At 42.3% G+C, this 25,590-nt stretch overlaps 1 protein-coding gene across 1 annotated transcript in view; it reads right to left on the bottom strand.

Annotated features, from left to right (window-relative positions):
• The window catches only part of slc2a9l2 (solute carrier family 2 member 9, like 2), a 492,038-nt gene that overhangs the window by 21,116 nt on the left and 445,332 nt on the right, over positions 1–25,590 (bottom strand). Inside the window, exon 12 of the mRNA XM_041191251.1 lies at positions 25,002–25,129. Within this exon, the coding sequence (XP_041047185.1) occupies positions 25,002–25,129 (128 nt within the window). The remainder of the gene's footprint in view (positions 1–25,001; positions 25,130–25,590) is intronic.

Raw genomic sequence — 25,590 nt, 5'->3', positions numbered from 1 at the left:
ACTTACAGAATACTGAAAGGCCTAGATAGAGTGGACGTGAGGAAGATGTTTCCATTAGTAGGAAAGACTAGGACCCGAGGGCACAGCCCCAGAGTAAAGGGAAGACCTTTTAGAACAGAGATGAGGAGAAACTTCTTTAGCCAGAGAGTGGTGAATCTATGGAATGCATTGCTACAGAAGGCTGTGCAGGCCAGGTCATTGAGTGTATTTAAGACCAAGAGAGATAGGTTCTTGTTCTTGATTGGTAAGGGGATCAAAAGTTATGGGGAGAAGGCGGGAGAATGGGGTTGAGAAACTTATCAGCCACGATTGACTGGTGGAGCAGACTCGATGGGCCGAATGGCCTAATTTCTGCTCCTATGTCTTATGGTCTTATGGTATGTTGGCACAGCAACTCAGACTTTTTGGGAGGACATAGTTGGCTAGACTTGGGTGTGCTGGTGTGGGTCAGATTGGAGCCAAAAGTATGGGATTCAATCCCCTTTCTGGCTGGGCTGGATTTGGGACCTCCCTTCCTGTCCTACCTGTATTGGAGATCATGGCACTGAGTTGGATCTACCTTTTGGCAGAGGGCACAAAACGAAGAATAATAACCAAGACTTGGATGCGCAGGGCACAATTTCAAAATTTGCAGCTGACACAAAAATTGGATGCGTTGTCAACTTGAGTTCACCTTGGAATTAGACTATAAAAAGAGATAGAGAGGCTGGTAGAATGGGTGGACACTTGGCAGATGAAATTTAAGGCAGAGAATTGTCAACTGATACATTTTTTAAGGAATAACAAGGAGACAGAATATAAAATAAAGAATACAGGTGTGCAGAAGCAAAGACCTCTGGGCTATGTGTGCACGAGATAAGCAAACTCACAAGGCTTCGTGCCATGAACTGAACCAGAATATTTCCTATGCTAGCTGCAGGGAGATGACATTGACTGATATTTCCATCAGCCCTAGATCTGTAGAATCATTTCAGAAGTTCTACTTCCTCAGGAGGGTATTTAAGGCAACACACTGTATATATCTCTATTTTATTCCTTGGTCTCCCTCTTCACTCTCTTAAAGCAACACTTCCACAACCAACCCTTCACAATGTTGTCTGGTTAAGAGTACCTCTAACTTTCTATTTTGAACGATGACTAACAGCTTCACTAACACACGACGTCCACCTTGCACAACTCCAAAACCCCTTTCACAGCTTAACATCCTCACAACCCTAAATCTATTACTTGACCTTTCTTACCCACTTTCCACAGGCTGACCATAATTGCTAACTGTACTCTTATTTAGTCTTTTGTCAATATTTTCCCTTAGAAACCCAATAATAATGTTTGAATCAAGATAGCGATAACATATCACTAATATCAATATTGTAGGAAGTATGAAAAAAGTCCCTGTCAACAAGCTCTGTTGATCTAAATTAAATCTGTACTTATGGGTGACGTTAATCTGCATATGGATTGGGCAAATCAAATTAGTAACAATACCGTAGAGGAGGAATTATTGGAGTGTATACAGGATGGTTTTCTGGACCAGTATGTTGGGGAACCAACTAGAGAACAGGCCATCCTAGACTGGGTATTGTGTAATGAGAAAGGAATAATTGGCAATCTAGTTGTGCGAGGCCCTATGGGGATGAGCGACCATAAATGATAGAATTCTTCATCAAGATGGAGAGTGACGTAGTTGATTCTGAGGCTAAGGTCCTGAATCTTAATAAAGGAAACTACGATGGTATGAGATGCGAGTTGGCAATGATGGATTGGAAAACGTTACTTAAAGGGATGATGGTGGATGGGCAATGGCAAACATTCAAAGAGCGCATGGGTGAACTGCAACAATTGTTTATTCCTGTCAGGCGCAAAAGTAAAACAGGAATGGTGGGCAAACCATGGCTTACAAGGGAAACTAGAGATAGTATTAGGTCCAAGGAAGAGGCATACAAATTGGCCAGAAAAAACAACAGACCTGAGGATTGGGAGCAGTTTAGAATTCAACAAAGGAGGACCAAGGGGTTGATTAAGAAGGGGAAAATAGAGTATGGGAGTAAGCTTGCGAGGAACATAAAAACTTACTGTAAAGGTTTCTATAGGTATGTGAAGAGAAAAAGATTGGTGAAGACAAATGTAGGTCCCTTGCAGTCAGAAACAGGGGGATTTATAATGGGGAACAAAGAAATGGCTGACCAACTAAATACATACTTTGGTTCTGTCTTCACAAAGGAGGACACAAATAACATATTAGAAACGTTGGGGAACACAGGGTTTAATGAGAGAGAGGAACTGAAAGAAATCAGTATTAGTAGGGAAATGGTGTTGGAGAAATTGATGGGATTGAAGGCTGATAAATCCCCAGGGCCTGATAATCTACATCCCAAAGTACTTAAGGAAGTGGCCCTAGAAATAGTGGATGCTTTGGTGATCATCTTCTGTGATTCTATAGGCTCTGGAATAGTTCCTATATATTGGAGGGTAGCTAATGTAACCCCACTGTTTAAAAAAGGAGGTAGAAAACAGGGAATTATAGACCAGTCAGCCTGATGTTGGTAATGGGGAAAATTCTAGAGTCCATTATAAAAGATTTAATAGCTGAGCACTTGGAAAATAGTGGCAGAATTGGACAGAGTCAGCATGGATTTATGGAAGGGAAATCATGCTTGACAAATCTACTGGAACTTTTCGAGGATGTAATAGTAGAGTTGATGAGGGGGAGCCAGTGTATGTGATATATTTGGACTTTCAAAAGGCTTTTGACAAAGTCCTACAAAAGAGATTGGCGTGTAAAATTAAAGCCCATGGGATTGGGGATAGTGTATTGAGATGGATAGAAAACTGGCTGGCAGACAGGAAACAAACAGTAAGAATAAATGGATCTCTTTCCGAATGGCAGGCAGTGACTAGTGGGGTACTGCAGTGATCGGTGCTGGGATCCCAGCTATTCACAATATATATTAACGATTTAGATGAGGGAGCTAAATGTAATATCTCCAAATTTGCAGATGACACAAAGCTGGGTGGGAGGGTGAGCTGTGAGGAGGATGCAGAGATGCTTCAGTGTGATTTGGACAAGCTGAGTGAGTGGACAAATGTATGGCAGATGTAGTATAACCTGGATAAATGTGAGGTTATCCACTTTGGTAGCAAAAACAGGAAGGCAGATTATTATCTGAATGGCTATAAATTGAGAGAGGGGAATGTGCAATGAGACCTGGGTGTCCTTGTACGCCAGTCGCTGAAGATAAGTATGCAGGTGCAGTAGGTGGTAAAGAAGGCAAAGGGTATGTTGGTCTTCATAGCGAGACAATTCGAGTACAGGAGCAAGGATGTCTTCCTGCAATTATACAGGGCCTTGGTGAGACCACACCTGGAATATTGTGCGCAGTTTTAGTCTCCTTATCTGAGGAAGGATGTTCTTGCTATAGAGGGAGTGTAGTGAAGGTTTACCAGACTGATTCCTGGGATGGCGGGACTGACATATGAGCAGATATTGAGCTGGTTAGGATTATATTCGTTGGAGTTCAGAAGAATGAGGGGATCTCATAGAAACCTATAGAATTTTCACAGGACTAAACAAGGTAGCTGCAGGAAGGATTTTCCCAATGGTGGGGGAGTCCAGAACCAGGTCTGAGGATATGGGGTAGACCATTTAGGACTGAGATGAGGAGAAATTTCTTCACCCAGACAGTGGTGAGCCTGTGGAATTCGTTACCACAGAAAGTAGTTGAGGCCAAAACATTGTATGTTTTCAAGAAGGAGTTAGATAGAGCTCTTGGGGCAAAAAGGATCAAAGGATATGAGGAAAAAGTGGGAGCAGGCTATTGAATTGGATGATCAGCCATGAACATATTGAATGGTGGAGCAGGCTCAAAGGGCCAAATGGCCAACTCCTGCTCCTATTTTCTATGTTTCTATATTACAACCAACAGCTACAATTATTTTTAACTGGCCAGACTTATCATATTGTGTTCTCATTTGTGCTGTTCTGAAGAGCTTCAGTTTAGAATCTAAAGTAGTTGTAGATTCAGCTGTATGATTTAAAACAATGTGATTGATCATATTAAAGGACAGTAAATGGCTCAGTTCCTATATTAATTTCAGCAACTGAAACCTGACCTGGACTGAAATTCAAATCTGTGTCACCTTTCTTGGTTAAACTCTTAGATGGATACTCTGTTCCAGCAAACTACCCCATTCTTGGGGGGTGAGTAGGATACCCATGTTGGTTAAACATTCCCAAGATTTTGATGATTATGTGAAGAAAATCACAGCTCTGGCAGCTGCCCTCCCCAGAACAAGGAAAATTAAGGACAAATTATGATGGAAGGAAGCTGTGATTCAAACTCAGCAGTGAATCAAGGGAATTGTCTCGGATGATCGTATGCATCTGATGATATATCAGCAGTGACATTTTCTTTCCAATTTTACCCTTGGATTTGAGCAATAGTCATGGGTCACTAAATAGTTGTCACTCGAGACGAAATAGTTATCATTGTTGGTTAATCAGTAAATCAGGGCTGTGGTCATATGGATTGGTGATTTGTTTAATTATGTTGCAAAGCACCATTTAGAGCCTAGGCAGAACAAACGGACTTGTGAAAATCCCCCCAGTTGAAGGAAAGTAAATCTGAAAACGTGTTCAGATAATAATAACCAATAATAATCTTAAAATAATAGGGTAGTATTTGCTATGGCCAATCAATGTAAGGCAATTGCTGCTCATTATACATGCCCTTGAGTTAATTTCCATGAGATTTTGCTCTGGAGGCATGAGATAGTGTACTTTACAGGGCATCTGGGATCTTTATGAACAGGGCAAGTAACTGTGCATTTCCTTAGCCAATCACATTGACGGGTTGTGAAACAAACAGCACAGAGCCTGAACCAGGATATATAAGTCGAAATAATGCATTCAATGTCATTGAGGCTAAATGCTTTAAGGTTATTAGGTTACTAACTAGAATACTAATTGTTAAAATCTAACTTTATTATTAGAAATTAACACCTATCTTTATTAGGAATTTGTCTTGCTAATGCAATAAAGTGGGAAAATAGTTGTTTGGTAATACAGAACTTGAGGATCGCTGAAAAAAAGACACATGTCAAAGCTTTTCATCTTGTACTCAACAGGACAATTTGCAAGAATACCAAACGGCTGATCTTCAACCTAACCTCATTTACCCATTTTTGTTCCGTATCCCTTTAATAACTTTGGATAACAAAAGTCTATCAATATCAAATATAAATGTTATAATTGATCTAGCATCAATTTCTGTTTGCAAAGAGAATTCCAAATTTAAGCAGAAGTGTTTCATAATATCATCCTTGAAAAGTTGGGCTCAAATTTTTTTATATGTCCCTTTGTCCCAGACTCCCTGATCAATGTAAATAGCTTCTCTCTAGCTAAAGTAACTGGTTTTCTTAGTGGCAAAGGTAAATCTGGTTAAAGCAAAGGGAGCTGGGTGCACTTATATCCAAAGAACAATGGGGTTGTACAACTCAATTCTCCTTTGTAAACTACTATTTAAATACTGATTGATTTATTTGTACTTTTGTCAAGTAAGATTATAACTATTATGAATGAAGTTTGGGCATTGATCCATTGAACAAAGAGTCAAAATTGACTACAATACATTTCCTGAATGGAGTATATGCGATCTTCTTGATGCAATGGTGAGCAACTGTCTGACTAATGTGGCAAAGGTCACCAAATTAAGCTTGGAAGGGTCCATCACAAAGAAATTTAAGACAGTGGTGACCTTGATTGGAACAGACAGTGCTGTTCTGCTGTGCTATGCAGGTCTTCAGCCAATGGTTGGTATATTGCCCGATTCCCGATGACGGTGGGGGTAGGTTGAGGATCACTGCAGTCTTCTGAGATATTAATGGTCAGAAAAGTCTAAATATGCCCTTTTTGGTTTGTGGACTGATGATACGTTGGTATATGCATTTGGGGAAAATATGCCTTTTGTGATTGATGCCGAACCTTAGTGCCTTCAACTGCGACTCTTCCATGTCCTCATTCTACTCCTCTGGTTCAAAAAATGGCAGGACTGGGTACTAACTATTCCTGGCTACAAGGACTAGGGTTTTATGGGGTGGTGCTGGCCCTATCCACTGATCGGAATGTCAGAGGAAACCCAGCCTCCGCTGGTCCTGGAAGCCCTCACCGAATTTAAATTGATCAAACAATTAATATCTTCCTTCCCCCTAAGATAGGATGTCTCACCTCCAAGAACTGCCAACCAATCGGAGGACCAGAAGCTCTTCAGACCCAGCAGCACCACTGTGAGTGTTGGCCACTGCTAAGACTGCAGCCAGTCCTAGACCAGCCACCATAAAGGAGTGCAGGCAAGACAGGTTGCGTTTTGGTAAAGTGGGGTGGGGTGGATTGGTCATGAAGGCAAGAGGGTGACTTTTATAGGGGGTGGCCTTTGCATTAATTGAATAATTAAAAATCAGTTAGGCATGTTAGCAAGCCTATTGACTCTGAATAAAACTCTGCTCATGCCAAAATATAGTTGGCATGGATAATCAAGTGGGGGTGGGCAAGCCAGCTTTTTAAGGCCTACACGAGAAAAGGTGGGAAGGAAGCAGGGTACCTCATTCAGGGGTAGCTCTGCGTGTATCGAAGCACCCCACAAGATGTCACCCCGCCACCTTTCTTTCCGTACTACCTGCCCTACAAAACCTGGCCCGCCACCCCCATTTCCCCCTTCCCAGAGTTCTAGAATCACTCCCCACCCTAAAATTACAGGACTAACTGTCCTAGGCAGTCATAATCCTCTTAATGCTCCTTCCTGCAGCCCTGGCAGCGCTCACTGCTGAGCCCTGGCACTGCTGGAACTGATGGAACTGCCAGCCAATCAGATTGGCCAGCAGCCTCCAAAGGCAGGACATCATCCCATTGAGGGGTGAAAGACCAGCTGTTTAACAAGTTATCTCACCCATAGCATGTTATGGCTGCGGGTTGGGCTTCCACAGCACGTGTCGGCTTCTGACCTACTTTCCTTCCAGGATGCCAGTCGATTGCCGCCCCTGCTCCCCACCCCACCAGAAAATGCAAAAAATGCAGCCCCTAGTGTCCAAATCTCACAGGGAGGTGTTGCAAGTATCATGCTTTATGCACTATTATACTTTAAACTATCTGTGTATTTCCAAGATACAATAGAGTTGAAGGTCTAGAAGATAGCTAATTCACATTTCTACACAGATACAAGGTTATTGTGATTCATGTTGCCATGGAACTGAGCTTCAGGAAGGAGAAAGTCCATGGAAATCTATTGTTGTAATGGGTTTCAGGGTTCTAAAATATCCTTGAAACTCACAGAAACAAGTCATTCTACAGCCAACTCAGGCAGAGAGAGAGACAGAGAGCAGGAGATAGATATAGCTTGTCCTGCACTTGAAGCAAAGAAAATTATGACATTATTGGTCAATGCACAGAACTTGACTAGGAGCTAGTGCTCAGATTGAAGAGACAAATTCATGAGGATTTAAAGGAAGCTGGAAGATTTGCCTAACTTGGGCTAGAGGGAAGAAATCTCTAGGGTAACCCACACAATGAAAGTCAATTCTGGGATTAGAAGTTACCCGACTGGAAAAGGAAAAGAAGGGAAGCAAGCTATCGAGCTTTGAACTGATTCCTGGAGAATGGCGTGTCCACTGAAGGGGCAAAGTATAGCATAATAATGGTGTGGGACTTTTGGTCATGATAAAAGTTAAATTAAGAATTTATTTTCTGTAGTTTAGAGTATAAACTGCCTACTGAATAATGTTTAGGCAATGTTGTTTTGAGTTTGTTTATTACAGTAAAAGTCTTAAAACTTGAAATCTTGTGTGATCCTTTCATTCTGTCACTGGAAATTCAAATATCTTTTTAAAAGTTATCAGTCTATGGGGATCCAAACATCACCAACTAGTGGGAAAGATATAGAGGAATAAATTTGCAAGAAAACTACAGCGGTGGAAGACTAGACTAGAAATAATGGGGGACAATAATCATCCAAGTATAGACTGGAATAGTAATAATGTAAAGAGCAGAGAGGGAGAAGAATTATTCAGTGTGTTCAGGAGAATTTTCTACATCAATATGTTTCCAGGCCAAAAAATAAGGAAACATTACTGGATCTGGCTCTGGGGAACGAGATGGGTCAAGTCGGTCAAGTGGATCAAGTGTCAGTAGGAGACAGTGATGATAGTATCATTAGCTTTAGGTTGGCTATGAAAAAGGAAAAGGAGCATTCCAGAGTAAAAATCATTAACTGAGGGAGGGCCAACTTGAATGAGGTGAGAACAGATCCAGTCCAGGTAAAATTTTAATTGGAGATTGGCAGGCAAAATTGTAACAGGGCAATGGGCTGCCTTTAAAGAGAAAATGGATCGTGTACAGACAAGGGGAAAAAGTAGGGCAAACAAATCCAGAGCTCCTTCGATGATGAAGGCGATAGAGAGTAAAGTGAAGCAGAAAAATGTGCATTTAACAGCTGTGAGGTGGATAATACAATTGAGAACCAGGATGAATATAGAAAGTTCAGAGGGGAAGTGAAAAAACAAATAAGAGAAGCAAAAAGAAATCATGAGAAGAGAATGGTAGCTAACATCAAAGGAAATCTGAAATTCTTCTATAGGAAGACAAATAGTAAAAGGGCGGTAAAAGGAGGGGTGGGGATTATTCAAAACCTAAAAGAGGATTTACACATGGACACATAGCATCTGTCTTTAGCAAGGAAGAAGATGTCACAGTGAGGAGGTAATTGAGACACTAGATGGACGAAAGATTAATAAAGATGATGTATTAGATAGGTTGGGTGTACATAAAGTTGATAAGTCACCAAGACTGGATGGGATGTATTCAAGGGCACTGAGGGAAATGAGAGTGGAAATTCCAGATGCACTGGCCATAATCTTTCAATTCTCCTCAGAAACAAGGGTGGTGCCAGAGGATGGCAGAATTGCAGATGTTACACTGTTGTTCAAAAATGAGTGTAAGGCTAAGTCCAGTCAGTTTAATCTTGGTAGTAGGAAAGGCTTTAGAAACGATAAGCTGGGACAAAATTAGTGGCCATGTGGACAAATGAGGATGAAGTACGGAACACCTGCATAGATTTTTAAGGGCAAATTATGTTTAACTAATTGCTTGAGTTTTTTGATGAGCTAACAGAGGATTAATAAGGGTAATGAGGTTGATATGGTGTACATGGATTCTCAAGATGCACTTGATAATGAGCCACATTACTGGCTTTTTAAAGTTAAAGCCTATGGAGTAAAAGAGATAATAGAGGCATGGATACAAGTTGGCTGAGTGGCAAAAAATGGAGAGAAGCGGTGGACAGTTGTTTTTTTGGACTAGTGAAAGGTATATAGCGGAGTTCCCCAGGTGTCAGTATTAGGATTCTTACTTATCTTGATATATATTAATGATCTAGGCTTGGGTGTACAGGCCACAATTTCAAAATCTGCATATGACACAAAACTTGGGAAATAGTCAGGAGGATGTAGACAGGCTAGTTGAATTGGTGGACAAGTGGCAGATGAAATTTAATGCAGAGAAGTGTGAGTGATTCATTTTGGTCGTAAGAACAAGAAGAAGCAATATAAAATAAAGGGTGTAAATCTGAAGGGGCAGCAGGGGCAGAGGGACTTGGGGGTATATATGCACAAATCATTGGCAGACAGGATAGGATGAGAAAGCAGTTAATAAAGCATAACATCCTGTTTTATAAACAGAGGCATAGGAGTACAAAAGCCAAGAGTAAACCTGCATTAAACACTGGTTCAGTTGCAAATGGAGTATTGTGTCCAGTTCTGGGCAATACATTTTAGGAAAGCTGTGAAGGAGCATTAGAGAGGGTGGAGAAAAGATTCACAACATAGCTTCCAGGGACAAGGAACTTCAGTTAATTGGAGAGATTGGAGAAGCTGGGACTGTTCTCCTTGGAGAAAAGATTAAGGGCAACATTTTCCCCCAATCAGGAGCGGGCGCAGGTGGGCAGGTTCCCGATCAGTGCCCCCGGTTGGGGGCATGGCGCCATTTTACATGGGGGGCCAATTAAGGCCCGCGCTTCGTGACATCTGCCAGGAAGTGCTATGCACTCCCTGTGTGGGCGGGGGAGGGGGGGGGGGGGAGCTTTGGGGGGTAGGGGGTGGGGATTCCCTGAGCCAGGAGTCTGTTCTTTCCCGCATGTGCACGCGAAATAGCGCACAGTTCTCCCTGAGGCTATGTGCTGCCTCAGGGAGATTGGCTCAGGTTTGAAACATTGAATAAAGTTCAGAAAAAAAATTACTGACATGTCCCCTCATGTGACACTGTCACATGAGCTGGGACATATCAATTTCTTTTCTTTACGCATTTAATACAAATTTTAATATCCTCATGAAACCTTATCCCGCCCTTTTTACAGAAGCCTGCCAGGGCTCCCGGCCTGCCCACCAATCTTAAGGTTGGACGGGCAGGCCCATTGATTGATTCAAGTACTTTATTAATGGCCTTATGTGGCCGTTGACGGGTTGGCAGACGCACAACCGACTTGGCTGCGCGCCCGCCGACTTGAAAATGTAAATGATGTGGGGTGACATTGGGGCGCCCGCCTGACCTCACCCTGTGTCATTTTACATGCCGTCGAGTGCCCCCCAACCCCCAACCTCCCCCCCTCCCCCGCTTGCCAACCGGAAGATGCAGCCTTAAAAGATTTGACTGAGGTGTTCAAAACCATGAGTGTCCTGGACAGAGTTGACAAGGAAAAACTGTTCCCATTGGCAGAAGGGTCGGAACCAGAGAGCACAGATTTAAGGTGATTGGCAAAAGAATGAAAGATGATATCAGAAAAAGTTTTTTTTTAACATGGTCAGTGGTTATGATCTGGAATACACGGCCTGAGAATGTGATGGAGGCAGATTCAACTTTTTTTTAGCAGGCCATTCAGCCCATCGAGCTTGCTCTGCCATTTAATACAATCATGGCTGACCATCCACTTCAATGATTTTTTCCTACACTCTCCCCATATCCCTTTATGTCATTGGTATTTAGAAATCTGTCTATCGCTGCTTTAAACATACTCAATGACTGAGCTTCCACAGCCCTCTGGGGTAGAGAGTTCCAAAGATTCACAACACCCTGAGTAAAAAAAAATTCTCCTCACCTTTGTCTTAAGTGGTTTCTCCCTTATTTTGAAATTGTGTCCCCTGGTTCTGGACTCACCAACCAGGGGTAACATCTTACTGCATCTACCGCCTATCCCTTTAAATATTTCGTAAGTTTCAATGAGATCGTTTTTCAAAACTCTAGAGAATTCTGGCCCAGTTTCCCCAATCTCCCTTCAGGGGACAGCCCCACCATCCTCAGAACAAGTAAACCTTTAATGCACTCCCTGTGTGGCAATAGTATCCTTCCTAAGGTAAGGGGACCAAAACTTCACACAGTACTCCACATGTGGTCTAACTAAGGTTCTATACAATTGAAACAAGGCTTTGCTACTCCTGTACTCAAATCCTCCTGTGATAAATGCTAACATACCATTAGTCTTCTCAATTGCTTGCTGCTCCTGCATGTTAACTTTCAGTGACTTATTGACGGGAACATCCAGGTCCCTTTGTACATCTACACTTTCTAATCTCTCGCCATTTAAGAAATACGCTGCACATCTGTTCCTCCTATCAAAGTGGATATCCTCACATTTTTCCACATAATATTCCATCTGCCGTGTTCTTGCCCACTCACTAAATCTGTCCAAATCCCTTTGAAACCACTTTGCATCTCTTTCACGACACACCTAGCTTTGTGTCATCCGTGAACTTGGAAATATTACATTTGGTCCCCGCATCCAAATCATTGAAATATATTGTGAACAGCTGAGGCCCAAATACTGACCCTTGCGGTACCCCACTAGTTACAGCCTGCCAACGCAAGAATGACCCGTCTATTCCTACTCTCTGTTTTCTGCCTGTGAACTAATCCTTAATCCATGCCAGTGTATTGCCTCCTATCCAATTTGCTTTAATTTTGCTAATCAATCTCCCGTGAGGGGCTCTATCAAAAGCTTTCTGAAAATTCAAGTACACTATGTCCACTGACTCCACTTTATCAATTCTGTTAGTAACATCCTTAGAAAACTCCAACAGATTCGACAAACGTGATTTCCCATTTATAAGTCCTTGTTGACTAAGACCAATCAGATCATAATTATCCAAGTGTCCATTTATCACATTGTTTAGAATAGATGCATTTTCCCTACTCCTGATGTAAGGCTAACAAATTTGTTGTTCCCTACTTTCGCTCTCCCTCCCTTCTTAAATAGTGGGGTGACATTTGCTACTTTCTAATCTGCAGAAACCTTTTCAGAATCTATAGTATTTTGGAAGATGATCACCAATCTCCAGAAGATGGTTGGATAATTATCTGAAAAGAAAAACATTGCAGGCCTATGGGGAAGAGGCAGGGAGTGGGACTTAGGGGAATTGCTCTTGCAGAGAGCTGGCACAGACACGATGGACCAAATGGCCTCCTTCTTTGCTGTAACCATTCTACAAATCGATGATTATTCCTAGCATAAGCATAGGCATATTCCCATTGTGGATTCCATGTCCATAATGCCAAGTAGTACCTTAAGCACAGCTGAATAAAAATAGGAACAAAATTCTTGACAGAACCTTCAAAGCAAAGTAATACCAACTACAGTATCAACACACAAATTAGCCTCCATAATCCAGTTTCCCTCAGGGATACCTTCCTGCAGTGCCTACTAACAGAATATAGGTGGCAGTATTTATTTAGACATGTTTGGGGATGTAAATTGGAGGAATTATACTGGAGGTGCTAGTCACACCTTTGGCACAATTTATACACAGCGAGGTTTAAAAGGGTGGGGGATGATGTTATTTTTGGAAATATTATTCAGTTGTAGATTTTTAGCAGCCGTTTTGAGGAGGTACCCTTTAAGAGCTCATTTTACATCATTTTATACCTCAGATTTCCCGCAAATAGGGTGGTGATTTAGAGGAGAATTGAGTCCCTAGTGTCATCAGAGTAAGGATTCTGAGAATGTTAACGTTTATTCGCCTTTCGAATCTTAATTCAATGGTGACATTGTGTCATGTTGCGTTGCTCTAAAATGGATAGAGTGTTGACTTTATATGTACCAAAAACATAAAGAAATTTCAGTGACAGTGCTTGAGCGTCACATTATTAGCATCATTTTCCTTTTGGAGTGCCACACTTGACTCATGCTAATCCAGGTGAGCACATCAATCTCAGAAAACATGTTGTCATAAGAACAATAACACTTAGCCCAACATAGTTTAACAATAAGAAAAATTTATAAACCTATAGCTACATTGCAGCAGATATAAGTTACCTCTATGCATTTTCTACACAATGTAGATTAAACCTGAAAATTATGAATAACTCATACATCTCCTCATACTGTGGCTCATTGCTTCAGGCATGATAAATTTCTAAATCTGTTTTATTACAAATCCAATGTTTTAATGCTTGCAACTTTTATCATTGTGTTAGGACATCATATTTTCACATGTCATCTGTCAAATAATCAGATTGAAAAGATCAATTAGTTTCATACTGAAAGCTCTGCACTGGTATGTCTTACAGATGTTGTTTTCTAGTCTAAATCTGCATGTCATTTTTTTTTCTTTTTAGAGAAGCCATTGCAAGCACATCAGACAACAGTTCACAATGAAGCAAAGCAGCAATCAGCCACCATCCCAGCCCATTTAATTTACCCTTTTAGCTGGTCTTAATCCACATCAACCTTTTAACTGGGTAGATATATTTGTATCTCCAGACCCACATCTGCTAAGTTTGCACTATATATTAATGAACTAGTGCAAAAATAATCCTCTCCTGTTGCATCTGTTATCCTGATGCAATGTTGGGCTGAAAGGCTACTGTTGGCAACTACTGTATTTCATGATGTATTTTTCTTGTGCACTTTTGTGTGTGTGGTGGCAAGTGTGCATAGATGGTTGTCATTCTGGAGACAGGAGTTTGATATGAGTGGAAAGCATTGCATTTCCCAGGATTATGTGCCAAACCACTAAAGAAATATGGACAATGGATTGCCACAAATCACCAATTTGCTACAGCCTACATCATTTGTACATACGATAAAAGCGTAACTGAGCTAACAAACAAAGTTAACTCTCACTCCTTCAAATAGGCAACTTTTAACAACTGGAAATCCAATATGCAAGGAGCCATGGCCACTCTATAATGAATCAAGCTTTCCAATGCTAAAATCAGGCAGAGATATTGTGGTGGGGAGTGGGTGGGGGGGGGGGGGGGGGGGGGGGTGGGGGTGGGGGGGTGGCAATAAAGCAAAGTAGAAGCACAGTGAGTAAGGCAGAAGAAAATGGGTTTAATAATACGTCATTTGAGTTGCTTTCACATTTATATTTTACTTCATTGGTTGAAGCCTTTTTGTGACAACAAAAGTAAAAGTCAAGAGTCTCCCAGCACAATTTTTCAAAGCCACCAGGGAACACTGAGCTTGGTTCTTGTTATCTCCCATTCCCACTCAGTCACCATGGAAACCAAACACACCACTTCAGCATCCATGGCCATACAGAATTATAAAATCACAATCATTGCATGGGGTTGTTTGGTCCATTGTGCCAGCTCTTTGAAAGAACCATCCAATGAGTTCCATTCCTCTGGTCCTTTCCCATAGCCTTGCAAATTTTTCCTAAGTATTTACCCAATACCCTTTTTTGACTGTTATTATCGAACCTGTTTCTGCCACTCTTTCAAGCAGTGTATTCCAGATCATAAATAACTTGCTGGGTAAAAATATGTTTCCTTACATTCCCCCATAACTTTTTTTGTCAATTATCTTAAATCGGTGTCCTCTGGTTACTTAGGCCTGGATTTTCACTGAGTCGCGTAGACTTGAGAGAACTTTAAAAATGGTGGGTGGGCCCCAATTCCGGGATTCCTGACCCCATTCCCGGGCTGTGTGATTTTCGGGAGTGCCTTTAAAGGATGTGGGCTGCTTCCTGTCCACTCCCACATCTGGCACTCCCAACCTGGCCAGCTCCATTGCAGAGACAATTAACTCCTACTCCCCTGGGTGGTTGGGCCAGGTTTTCAAACTGCTGTGGCTCATGGAGCCTGAGAGGAGTCATGAGTGTGCATGAGGGGGCCTTTCAAAAAGTAAGGTCAAAAGGTCCCCCTCATGCCACCTATGCCAAGTTACACCACCCACCCAACCACTCAGGCCCTTTATGCCCCTATGGAAGGCACTGCCCTTCCACTTCCTCCCTCAGGACCCTCAAGCCCCCTCTGTCAAGTTACACCCCCCTCATGCCTTATGTCGCCTCATTCTCACTACTCCTAAGCTCTGCCATTCCATCAATCTCCTCAGGCCCTCCATGCCTCCATACCAAGTTCTATCCTTCCACCCATCCCCATGTCCCCTCATGCCCCCATTGGCAAGCTCATTGACACATTGCACACTTTCTAGAACCAATGAATACCACAGTGAATAGTTGTATCTGTAAAACAAAAGCCTTGAAAAAAATGTACTCCATTGATAAATTTATCCTGTGAATAAAATGTCTGGAGGGTAAGATAAGAAAGTGTCAAACATCCAGGCCCTTTGAAGTTTCGAAAACCACAAACCACAAGCACTTGAAACCATTTGATTCACACCAATAACATTGTGAAATTGACTGCAGAGATCAGAGAGCCTGAGCAGTCAATCAAACAATCTTTCCTCTGGGCGCATGTATTCTTGTCATTCAATAACTGTCCGGTCTCTCAGCCAAGTGTACATAATGAGGCTTGGCTGAGAGGTCAGACAGCTATTAAATTATGAGAACATCTGCTCCCCAGAGGAAACATTATTTGATTGACAGCTCAGGCTCTCTGATCTCTGCAGTCAATTTCACAATGTTTGTTGATCTAAGTCAAGTGGTTTCAAATATTTGTGGTTTTTAAAACTTCAAAAGGCCTGGATGATTGACACATTTATTAGCTTGCTGTCCAGACTTTTTCCATCAGAGAAATTTATCATTGGATTACATTTTTTCAAAGCTTTATTTTTATATAACCCCTTTTACACTATGGTGTTCATTGATTCAAGAAAGCATATAGTGGGTCAATGGGTATGGAAGTGCTAGAGCTTGGCATGGGGGCATGAGGAGACATAAGTGGTGGGTGGAAGGGCAGAGCTTGGCATGGTGGTATGAGGAGCCTGAGAAAGTGGAGGGCATGAGGTGGCATTGATGGGGCATGGGGAGTGTTTGTAAGCTGATGGAATGTGAGTGGTGAGAGCTGGAGGGCCTTTACATTTTTTTTTTGCAAGGACAAAGTCCAATGGCACTGAGATAGGCCTTTTAAACAACCCGTCTTCACACTCAACAGCTCCTGTGGCTACCCCTGCACTTCTTCCAGGATCAGCTGACTCAGCTCCAGCTCACACCCAGCCCCCTGCAATGAAGCTCCTGCCTTGGCATCCTCTCCCAGGATGGATGGGCCGAGCTGGGAATTTTCCAAACTCCCTCTACCCACCTCAAGGATGAAAACCCAGGTCTTAATCTCAATCTACTCTCTCAAAGTCCTATGGGCTGAATTCATTCCCCCCCCCACGTTGGTTGGGGGGGCGGGGGGGTGGGTGGTGGGGGGGTTGTGTGTGGTTGGGGGGGGGTGCAGGAGCGACCACAAACCCAATCGACACTCCCGATCAGGTGCACGCCAGCCATTATATGTGGGCGGGCCAATTAAGGCCCGCCTAGTGTGACACTCGCCCGGAAGCGCTGAACACTCACTTTACGGGCGGGGAGGCTTCCCTGAGTCGTACAGAGGTGCCTCAGGGAGATTAGATTTTAAAAGCTAAGTACAGAACAGGACATAAGACATGTCCCCTCATGTGACAGTGTCAAAGAACATTAATGGAAAACTTCTTTTAATTTATAAAAACTTCATGAAACCTCATCCCACCCGTGGATGAGGTTTCATGAAATATGCGAAGGCCGCCTGGGCTCTTTGCTTGCCCACCAATCTTAAGATTGGACGGGCAGCTCATGTAACTATTTTAATTAGTTTTTAACAGGCCTTAATAGGCTTTTGACAGTTCGGCAGGTGCACAGCCGAGTCGGTTGCGCACCTGCCGAACTGAAAATCTAAATGACACACGGTGATGTCAGGATGCTGGCCTGACATCACCACGTGTCATTTTACATGTTGGCAAGTGGGCCCTGGTCCTGCTCGCCAACCAGAAAATTCTTCCTTACATAATTTTGAATGCTTCCATTAAGTTTCTTTACTCTAAGGAAAACTACAGCCTCTCAAATTAATTAGCCTGGGAAAATAAATGAATACTCTACCAGTTGCTTACTGGTGAAATTGATGTTTGTTCAACCACTACAGTTAAGTTGAATGCCTGTGTCCATAGCAGAATGTGGGATGGGTAATCCAGCAAATTGTCTACATTAGACTCTATTGTTTTGGCTCCAGATTGTGACCATCAAAACCAATGCAAATCAACAGCAGGATGTTCACATTAATAGTCCCATGTACACAAATTCACCAACTTGGTATGTTTCTTTTTCCCTTTTTAAAAAACTTCCTGTGCCACATTTTTAAAATATTCATTCACGGGATGTGGGCTTCGTTGGCTGGGCCAGCATTTATTGCCCATCCCTAGTTGCCCTTGAGAAGGTAGTGGTGAACTGCCTTCTTGAACTGCTGCAGTCCATGTGGTAATCATAAAGAACATCATAAGCATAAGTTTATAGAGGCAGATCCAAAACTTAAAGGATGCAATTTATCTAAAACATGCATTTTTGCCAACCAATCCTAAAGGTTTGGATATGGGCCAATTTGAATTTTGTCCCAAATACTTGGTTCAGCGGGGTTAGCAGCAAATACATTGAAAAATGGAGCTGCTCTGTTCTGGACTCCCCTTGTGGACTAATGAGTCTCAGTGGGAAAAAAGTCGCCTGGTAGTACAGAATGTGAATATTGCTGAAAAGAGAGACATGTCACTGAACCTTTTCGTCTTTCATCAGGACAAATACAAGAATGCCAAATTTCAAAAGTTCACAATAATTTATACTACAAGAGAAAAGGGTGCTGGTTGTTGGCAAGTTGACCCAGATTAGCTGAGGTGTTGCAATGGAGAATTCAAGAGGGAACTATAGACTCTGCAAATTCCTGGACAATTCAAAACAGGTGCAAGGTTTGAACTTATTCCTTTTGTTTGCAGAGAACGGGTCCCTTCATATGAATGTATATTGCTTTGAGTAAGCATAAATAAGCCATGTTACGAGTTCATCCAATTATCTTAAATTGTTTGTTAGTGTAGCTATTAGAAAACTCAGGATTGTTCAGCAAGTGCTGTCCAATCACTGAATTACTTCTAATGGTGGACATTTTGTTTCGTGTTTTTCAATGCGCGCTGGTGGAGTACAGTCTGTACTCCGCTTATTACGAACAACTGAAGGAACATGCTTTGAAGCAGAGTGATAGGGACTTGAAACATTAACCCTGTTTCTCTCTCCACAGGTGCTGTCAGACCTGCAGAGTTTTTCCAGCATTTTCTGTTTTTATTTCAGATTTCTAGCATCTGCAATATTTTGCTTTTAACTGAAGGAACATGCTGTTTGATTCAATCACAGCACTTTGTTCACCTTGAATGAAGTTCAGCAATGATTCACAGATGGCAAAATACAATACCCCATGAAACTAGGTGCAGCAATCACGATGTGTATTGACCTGTATCAGTTCCTTCCGATGCAGGCACCACCCAAACTTCGTGTTACCTGCTAATTGCCTTGATTGTGGCATAAGACTAGTGCCAAACATGGTGTTGAGTGGCTACTCACCTCAGCAGGAGGATGCAAATTTTGGGAGGCTTGCATGAGTTTTACCTAGCCTGTGCTACTTAAAGTTAGCCTAAACTGTCTAAAGGGGAGATGCATTTTGACCAAAGCCCAACCTTTCCCGCATGAAAGTGGTGGGAAAATCTATTATCACACTTCTGGACCCAACTATGATGCAGCGTCTAATGTCCAATGCTTTAGCTTCCATTGCAGCACAAACAGAATGCTGCGGTGGAAGCTTAGATTGAAGTAATCTAATCTTAGCTTGTTGCCATCCAAAGTCAGATTGCTACGAGTGTTCAGAGGGGCTTTCAGGGTCTCACAGCAGCCCAGCGATCTGGCCTCCAACACATTGCTAGAATTAGAGAGGCATTGCACCAGGTCACTAGCAGTGGCTCCGTGGAGCAGAAGCCTGGTGTCCTCTCTCAGGATGGCAGCACTCATACTCCCACCACTGGGCTCCACCAGTGCCCTTGCTGTTGCCTGTCAGCCAGCCAGCCCAGTCTGCTGCTGGCCCTACCAAGGTGATGCAGTCTGAAGCCAGACCTTCTAGTGTCAGAGCTATGGGAGGTCATCCTGTAAGGCCAGCTGCAGTCTCTTCCAGTGAAAGTCAACAGCATTCATCAACTGTGCTGCAGCCACTGGGGTGGCAGTGTGTAGGAGCACTAGGACAGACAAAGGCACCTGCAAGACAGGCACAAAGGGAATACACGAGGGAAATAGTTGACTTTTTAATGAAATATTGAATAGTTTGATTAATAAAGTTGGTTCATGAAGAATGTTCATTTTGTGGTGGTTTTTATTTCAGCATTGTGCCCAAGAGGACCCTGTATTGGTCAGTAACAGAGCGAAGGTAAGATATGAGACTATTGGTCAATGGGGAACTGGTGTTCCATTCAAAGGTTAAGGGGTTGCTTTTTACCAGAGTTTGATGAGCAATCACAGACAACCTGGCCAGAAAGATGCTGTGTTGTCTCCTCCCTTCAACCCACACTCCGCCCCCAGCCCCCCAAACACCCCTGCCCCCCTGTCCTCCTCCTCCTCAGTTGCTTGCTATATACCTGGCGACAAATGCTGTAATGATGGTGATGTTGTGCAGGATGCAGAAATCCATGACAAATGGTGAGATGCATTCTACAGAGTACTGCAGGGCTCCTCCATGTTAATTGTATCTTGAAGTGAAGTACATACAGGCAGAGGGCATTGACTGGATGGTTACTTGAGCACATATAAAGAGACACTTACTAACACATGAGTTAAGTGGAGTCAGGAGATATATACCAGTAATGGTTCACTCTGTGAATAAAGTTCACAGTAATTCCAAGTAAAACTGACTTTGGATTCTTGTTCAGCAATTAGGCTATTAGGAGTGTAATGCTCTAGAGCAGTCAGGAAATGGAAGCATTGCTTTGGTACCCCAAAGGTATTTTTGATGACATTTGGTGGTCGCAGCATGGCTCTCGTTATCGACATGCTGCTTATCTATGCAAGGTTGTGCACCGTAGTTATGAGCCAGATGGTCAGAGAATAATCCTGGTTGCCCAGTAGCCACCCTCCCCTGGTTTCTCATGGTGGCTCAAATGCTGATGGTCCAGTGGACTGCTGCAGAATAAAGGTATCGTTATTGCTGCCAGAACACCAGGATTGACCTCCATGCTGCAATGGATGTGATCATACACAAGCTGGACATTGAAACCTTTTGGTTGCGATGCACCTCTGAATTTACATGTGGCATCCACAAAACGATATGTGAAATGTGGGTAATTCTGGCATCCATGCTTCTCTCTGACAAAGGAGAATGAAATGTGTTCTTCTCTCTTTGTATGCACAGCATCAGTTGACCTCCCTAATGCAACGGTGGACGGTGAACTGGGAGATGTCACAAATGTTTCCTGCTCCGATCTGGAAGGAGCCAGACTTGAAAAAATTCATTGTTACAGTGATGTTCGCAGCCACTGACAATGCTGTCCTTGTGCTGCGCTAAGATCTGTAACAGGCGGGCAATGATAATGAACACCTCCCTAGACACACACATTGATGTTCCAGGAGAAATATTTCCAGGGCACCCCAGGTGGATATGGCTTCCTGCAAAGAACCTTTCTCCTCCACCTGTCTGCTTAAGCATCTTGTTTCCTCTGTGTCAGCTTTGCTCAATCTCTCTGTCATACTGCAGGTCAAGCAGGATAGAAGCTACTGCTCCCATGATAGGGAAAAAATATTCTGAGGAGAACCCTTGAAGACAGAACCAAGGCTTTCACCACATGCCACAACACTGTGTGCAGACTTCCCCACTTTCAAACAGCAGCACAAACTTCCAAATACTTCTGCTGACTTGGCAGGAGTCAGCTGGTAACTAACATGAAAGTGGTTGATGATTCCTTTAAATAGTGCTGGTGAGCATAGTGGGGGGAGGGGGTCCTCCATGCTGCTTAATGTATGTTCAGTTATGCCACATTAAGAGAAAGCCTTGGTTGGAGTGCTGAAGTTGTAAATAACACCACTAGAGTCAAAGTAAGTAAGTGTGGCATAGACGCTATTTTGGTCCAGGAATGGCACCCGTAACTCTGAAAATATGGGTGTTGCAATCGAATTTTGTGACAATAAATGCAACCCTTGGAAAATGTAAGCAGTTAAGTACAGAGAAACTATTGAATAAGGAAGTAAATAATGTCCTGACGATCTGAAAATCCTTTGAACACAGTTAAAGGAGGCACTTTCAGACAATTAAAGTCATATCGTACACAAAAGACAGTTGGACCAAAGAAAGAACACTTAGCTTATCATGATCGTTATCACATTTCTACCCTGATTAGGTCATTGAACCTCTTGCAACCAGGAAGGAGGCACCTGCTCCTGCTGCTGACTTCCTCTGCCACATCCAACTCATGCTTGTTTCTGATGGCAGCCTTCTTCCTTCTGTCCGTGGGGAGCAGAATCTCCCTGCATCTCCCAACAGCCCGCAGCGTTAAATCCAGGGAGGCACCAGAAAAGAATGCTGCTATCTTGCTATGTCAAGTCTCCATTTCTGCAGATTTTGGCTGTGCTTACACACTTGTCCAATCCTTTAATTCTGATCCTCATGGGATCCCTTTAAATATTGGGACTGCAAGAGACTGATGCAGTCACAATCATGCCGACTTGCTCCAATTGGTCAGGAAACCTGGAAGCCAGATGCAAATGCAATGGCTGAGTTTGCTGAAATCTCCAGGTTCCTGATGTGCTGCCAGTTTTCCTTATCGCAAGCAGATCTGAAAGTTAAAATTCAGGCCATACAAACGAGAGTTTCTGCTTAACTTTTTATCCTGCTATTTTCCACTCATTCTCTTTAATGGATTAAGGGCTGGCAAGTGCAGAAATGGAAAACCCCAGGCAAAGCATCGTAACATGGCACTTCAAACAAACTGAGTAAACAGAACAAAAAGCAAAATATAAACAGGAGACCAGAAATGGTATGTGCTTATACAAGGTACTGGATGGACAGCAGCAGACTATTAATCAATAATTCAATCAAATGATTCAGGTAATTAAAGAATAAAAGAGTCAAGATTGATGGGCTTCTTCACCAATGAGCTCTAAGGTTGCAGTAATGTCAATAATTCATCCAAACCAGCATTCTCTACTGAGGTAGTATTCCAGCAGGATAGGATTTTCCAACTTGCTACAGCTCAGACCCACTTGCATCAACTTATCTGAAGTGCAGAGCAGCTTCCCAGTGGGATTCCAGCTATTAAGAGGAAGCCTAGCAGTGCAAAGAGCAAATATTATTTGTACTGTGTAGGGATGTCACTGCAGTATCAGAAGAGCTATTGAGGGACCTGAAAGGGCTAGAAACCTCCTGCGGATCAGGAGCAGTATCTCACTGAAGACGTAGATGAGAGTGGGGGCCTTCCGTGTTGGGGGTAAGACCATATAGAAAGAAAAGACACAAGACTCCCCAGCAGCCTGAAGATGAAGGCAGGAATGTGACTCAGTTTCAGTCCCAACCCCAGGTTCCTGCCTCCTGCAGGAAAATTGCACCCCAGGAGTCAGGCAGCGGATCTTAGTGCCTGCAATAATCTATGGTATTAGAAGAATTCTTTTTTTAAACAGTTTTCTCTTCCTCTTTTCATTGTTGCTCATTTTGTCATAAGGACCGCAAAGGGTGTCAGCTGGGTGACTTATATCTCAGAATATGGATGGCTAATTACTGCTGTAAGGTCACACACTAATAGCTAATAGGTGTGGAATTCTACAATATAGGAACCCAGAATTTTGTGGGGGGAGACGTTGTACCAATTTCCTACTGAATTTACAGCAGGTCATGGGGAAACCCCTGTGGTCAAGAGCCTTTCCTAATTTACATTGGAATTGTTACAGAGGTGTGTTGATGTCAAATATTAAATTTCATTTGCTGGATTCACATATGGAACTTTTTTTAAAAGGCAGTTTCAACGGTTAAAACAAAGACACTGACTTAAGATGGCTGCTGCAGGTCACCTGACATTTGGAACTGCAAGCTTTGTCAAGCTTCTGGAAGCTTCTAAAAGTGGATTACAATGAACATGCTAAACCACATCCTGCCCTGCCCTTGTCATGAGTTATCCCAAAACAAGAAAGACAATAAGGCCTCAGACTTTCTGTCTCCAGGACTGCCAGGTAGCAAAGGAGAACTCACAAAACTGATTATTTACAAGGGAAGTGTTAAAGGCCACTATCTGCCTCTATTGTATGTCAATGGTTTTGACCATGGGAGGTGGAAACTCTTTTGTTAACATACATAGACTATCGATTACTTCCATCGCTTATCAATGGCCAGTCACTACGTGACAGAAACTAAAGTCCTTTATTACAAATTCCAAAGCAGCATTTCCAGGAGAAAAAAAACCAAGAACTACTGCTTTCAGAACTGCCTTTGCCACAAACAACAGTGAAAGGCTCGTAATCAGTGAACTCTTTATATCTTTGCCTTTTATTATTGAAATTTAATTTGGCCAAAAATGAACCTCCTCTAGTTTGTAACTTGTAACTTTGCATGTGTATGTGTGTGTGTGTTGCAATGGATGGGATGTGTGTTTACCTGTAATTTTTGATATCTTTAGCTAAGTGGGTTTTTAGCACAATAACAACTAACCCCTTGTTTAAATTTGAGAAAGTCTGTTGGACTGACTTATTTGTAATCAGCACATAAATAGTTAAGTACATACACTGAACTGGCACATTCATCATTACAAATTTCAAAAAATCCGATTAAGATCAATCGATGAGTGGGAAAAAAAGGAGGAATCCTTGCACCTGTCCTTACCTGGTTGTAACAGAATATAGTTCTAAAAGTCTGGTCACTGTATGCATCCTCATCCAGGCGGGTATTCTTTATGTGTGAGTCTAGAAAATGAGTACAGGCAGGCTATTCAACAATGGAGGCTTTCACCTCTAATTTTGATCAGATCCATACCTGACACCCACATTGATGCATTTTCCAGAAAAATTCACTGGATGGGAACAAGAGTTGAAAGTCTGTATTTTTCCCTCTCAGTACTTTAGAGACGCTGGGGCCAATTATTGTGCCCCAACTGCTTACATGCACGTGATTTGCGAAATCAAAGTGAATCAGGGATCATTCCTGTCACTCAACTCGGTTTGACTATTCATTTGAATGAAATTTAACTAACGCAGAAGTATCAACTGATGGCTGCACTCTAGCTCTTTTTGGTCATTACTAAGAGGTTTAGGATAATTGGCAAGAGAATCAGTGAGAGGTGAGAAATTTTTTTTGCAGAACAGATGACTATGATCTAGAATGCACTGCCTGAAATAGTGGTGACAGCAGATTTAATAATAACTTTCAAAAGGAAAATGCCTTAAAAGGTAAAACATGCAGAGTTAATGGGAATGAGTGGCGGTGGGGTGGGGGGGGGGGGGTACTAATTGAACAGCTTTTTCAAAGACCCAGCACAGATGAGCTGAGTGACCTCCTTGTGGTCTGCATGATTCCATGAAAAGTTTAGGTGGTGCTATAGGAATAAAAGGGAACGGCTGGACTGGTTTTATAAAAGCAGTGGTTCAAACTCCAGTGTGTCTTACCATCCAGTTCTTTAAATATTGCAAGATTCTTTTCTAGGATTGTAATGCTGGTTTTAATTTACTTCTCCAAATTTATGTTGCTCTATAGTTTGCTTAAATTTAAACCATACCTGGATAAAAGGAAAAAGAAGTCCAACGGAAAAGTTAGAAAGCCAGAGCACTGTGCCACCAATCATGAATGCAGAAGGCCGACAGGCATGATCAAACATCTCACCAGTCAGAATAAAAGGAACCCCACCTGAAATTAAAAGAATGCAACAGCCAGGTCTTAAAAACAAATGTCTTATAGTGCATATTACAACATCATAGATGTACTGATGGACTAACCCAAGTGAACATGATAATACCATCAAGTTCAGCTCTCAAACAAATATAACATTAACTGGTACCCTCAAAGCACATTGTATTAGTATTAGAGAACTCTCAGCCCTCTCTTATCAGACATCCCCTTAAATGGTTAAGCATAATCTTTTGTGCAGATTTAAAAAGAGGTATCTGCTTATTGCCCAATAACAGAACAACCATTTCTGAATGCAAGATGAAATATTAAAATCACAAATTGTTTGAAATTGCATGGGCTGTGATCTTAATGGTTGTATCAGAATCTTGCCCCATGACCCTCACCAAGATTTTTATGCTCATACCTTTATTTGCTTGGTACTGGTGGACAGAATAGTCGCTCATCTATCTTCTTTGGCA

Source organism: Carcharodon carcharias, chromosome 1, assembly GCF_017639515.1.
Source record: "Carcharodon carcharias isolate sCarCar2 chromosome 1, sCarCar2.pri, whole genome shotgun sequence".
NCBI lineage: Eukaryota > Metazoa > Chordata > Chondrichthyes > Lamniformes > Lamnidae > Carcharodon > Carcharodon carcharias.
This window is presented reverse-complemented; position numbering and strand designations above follow the sequence as displayed.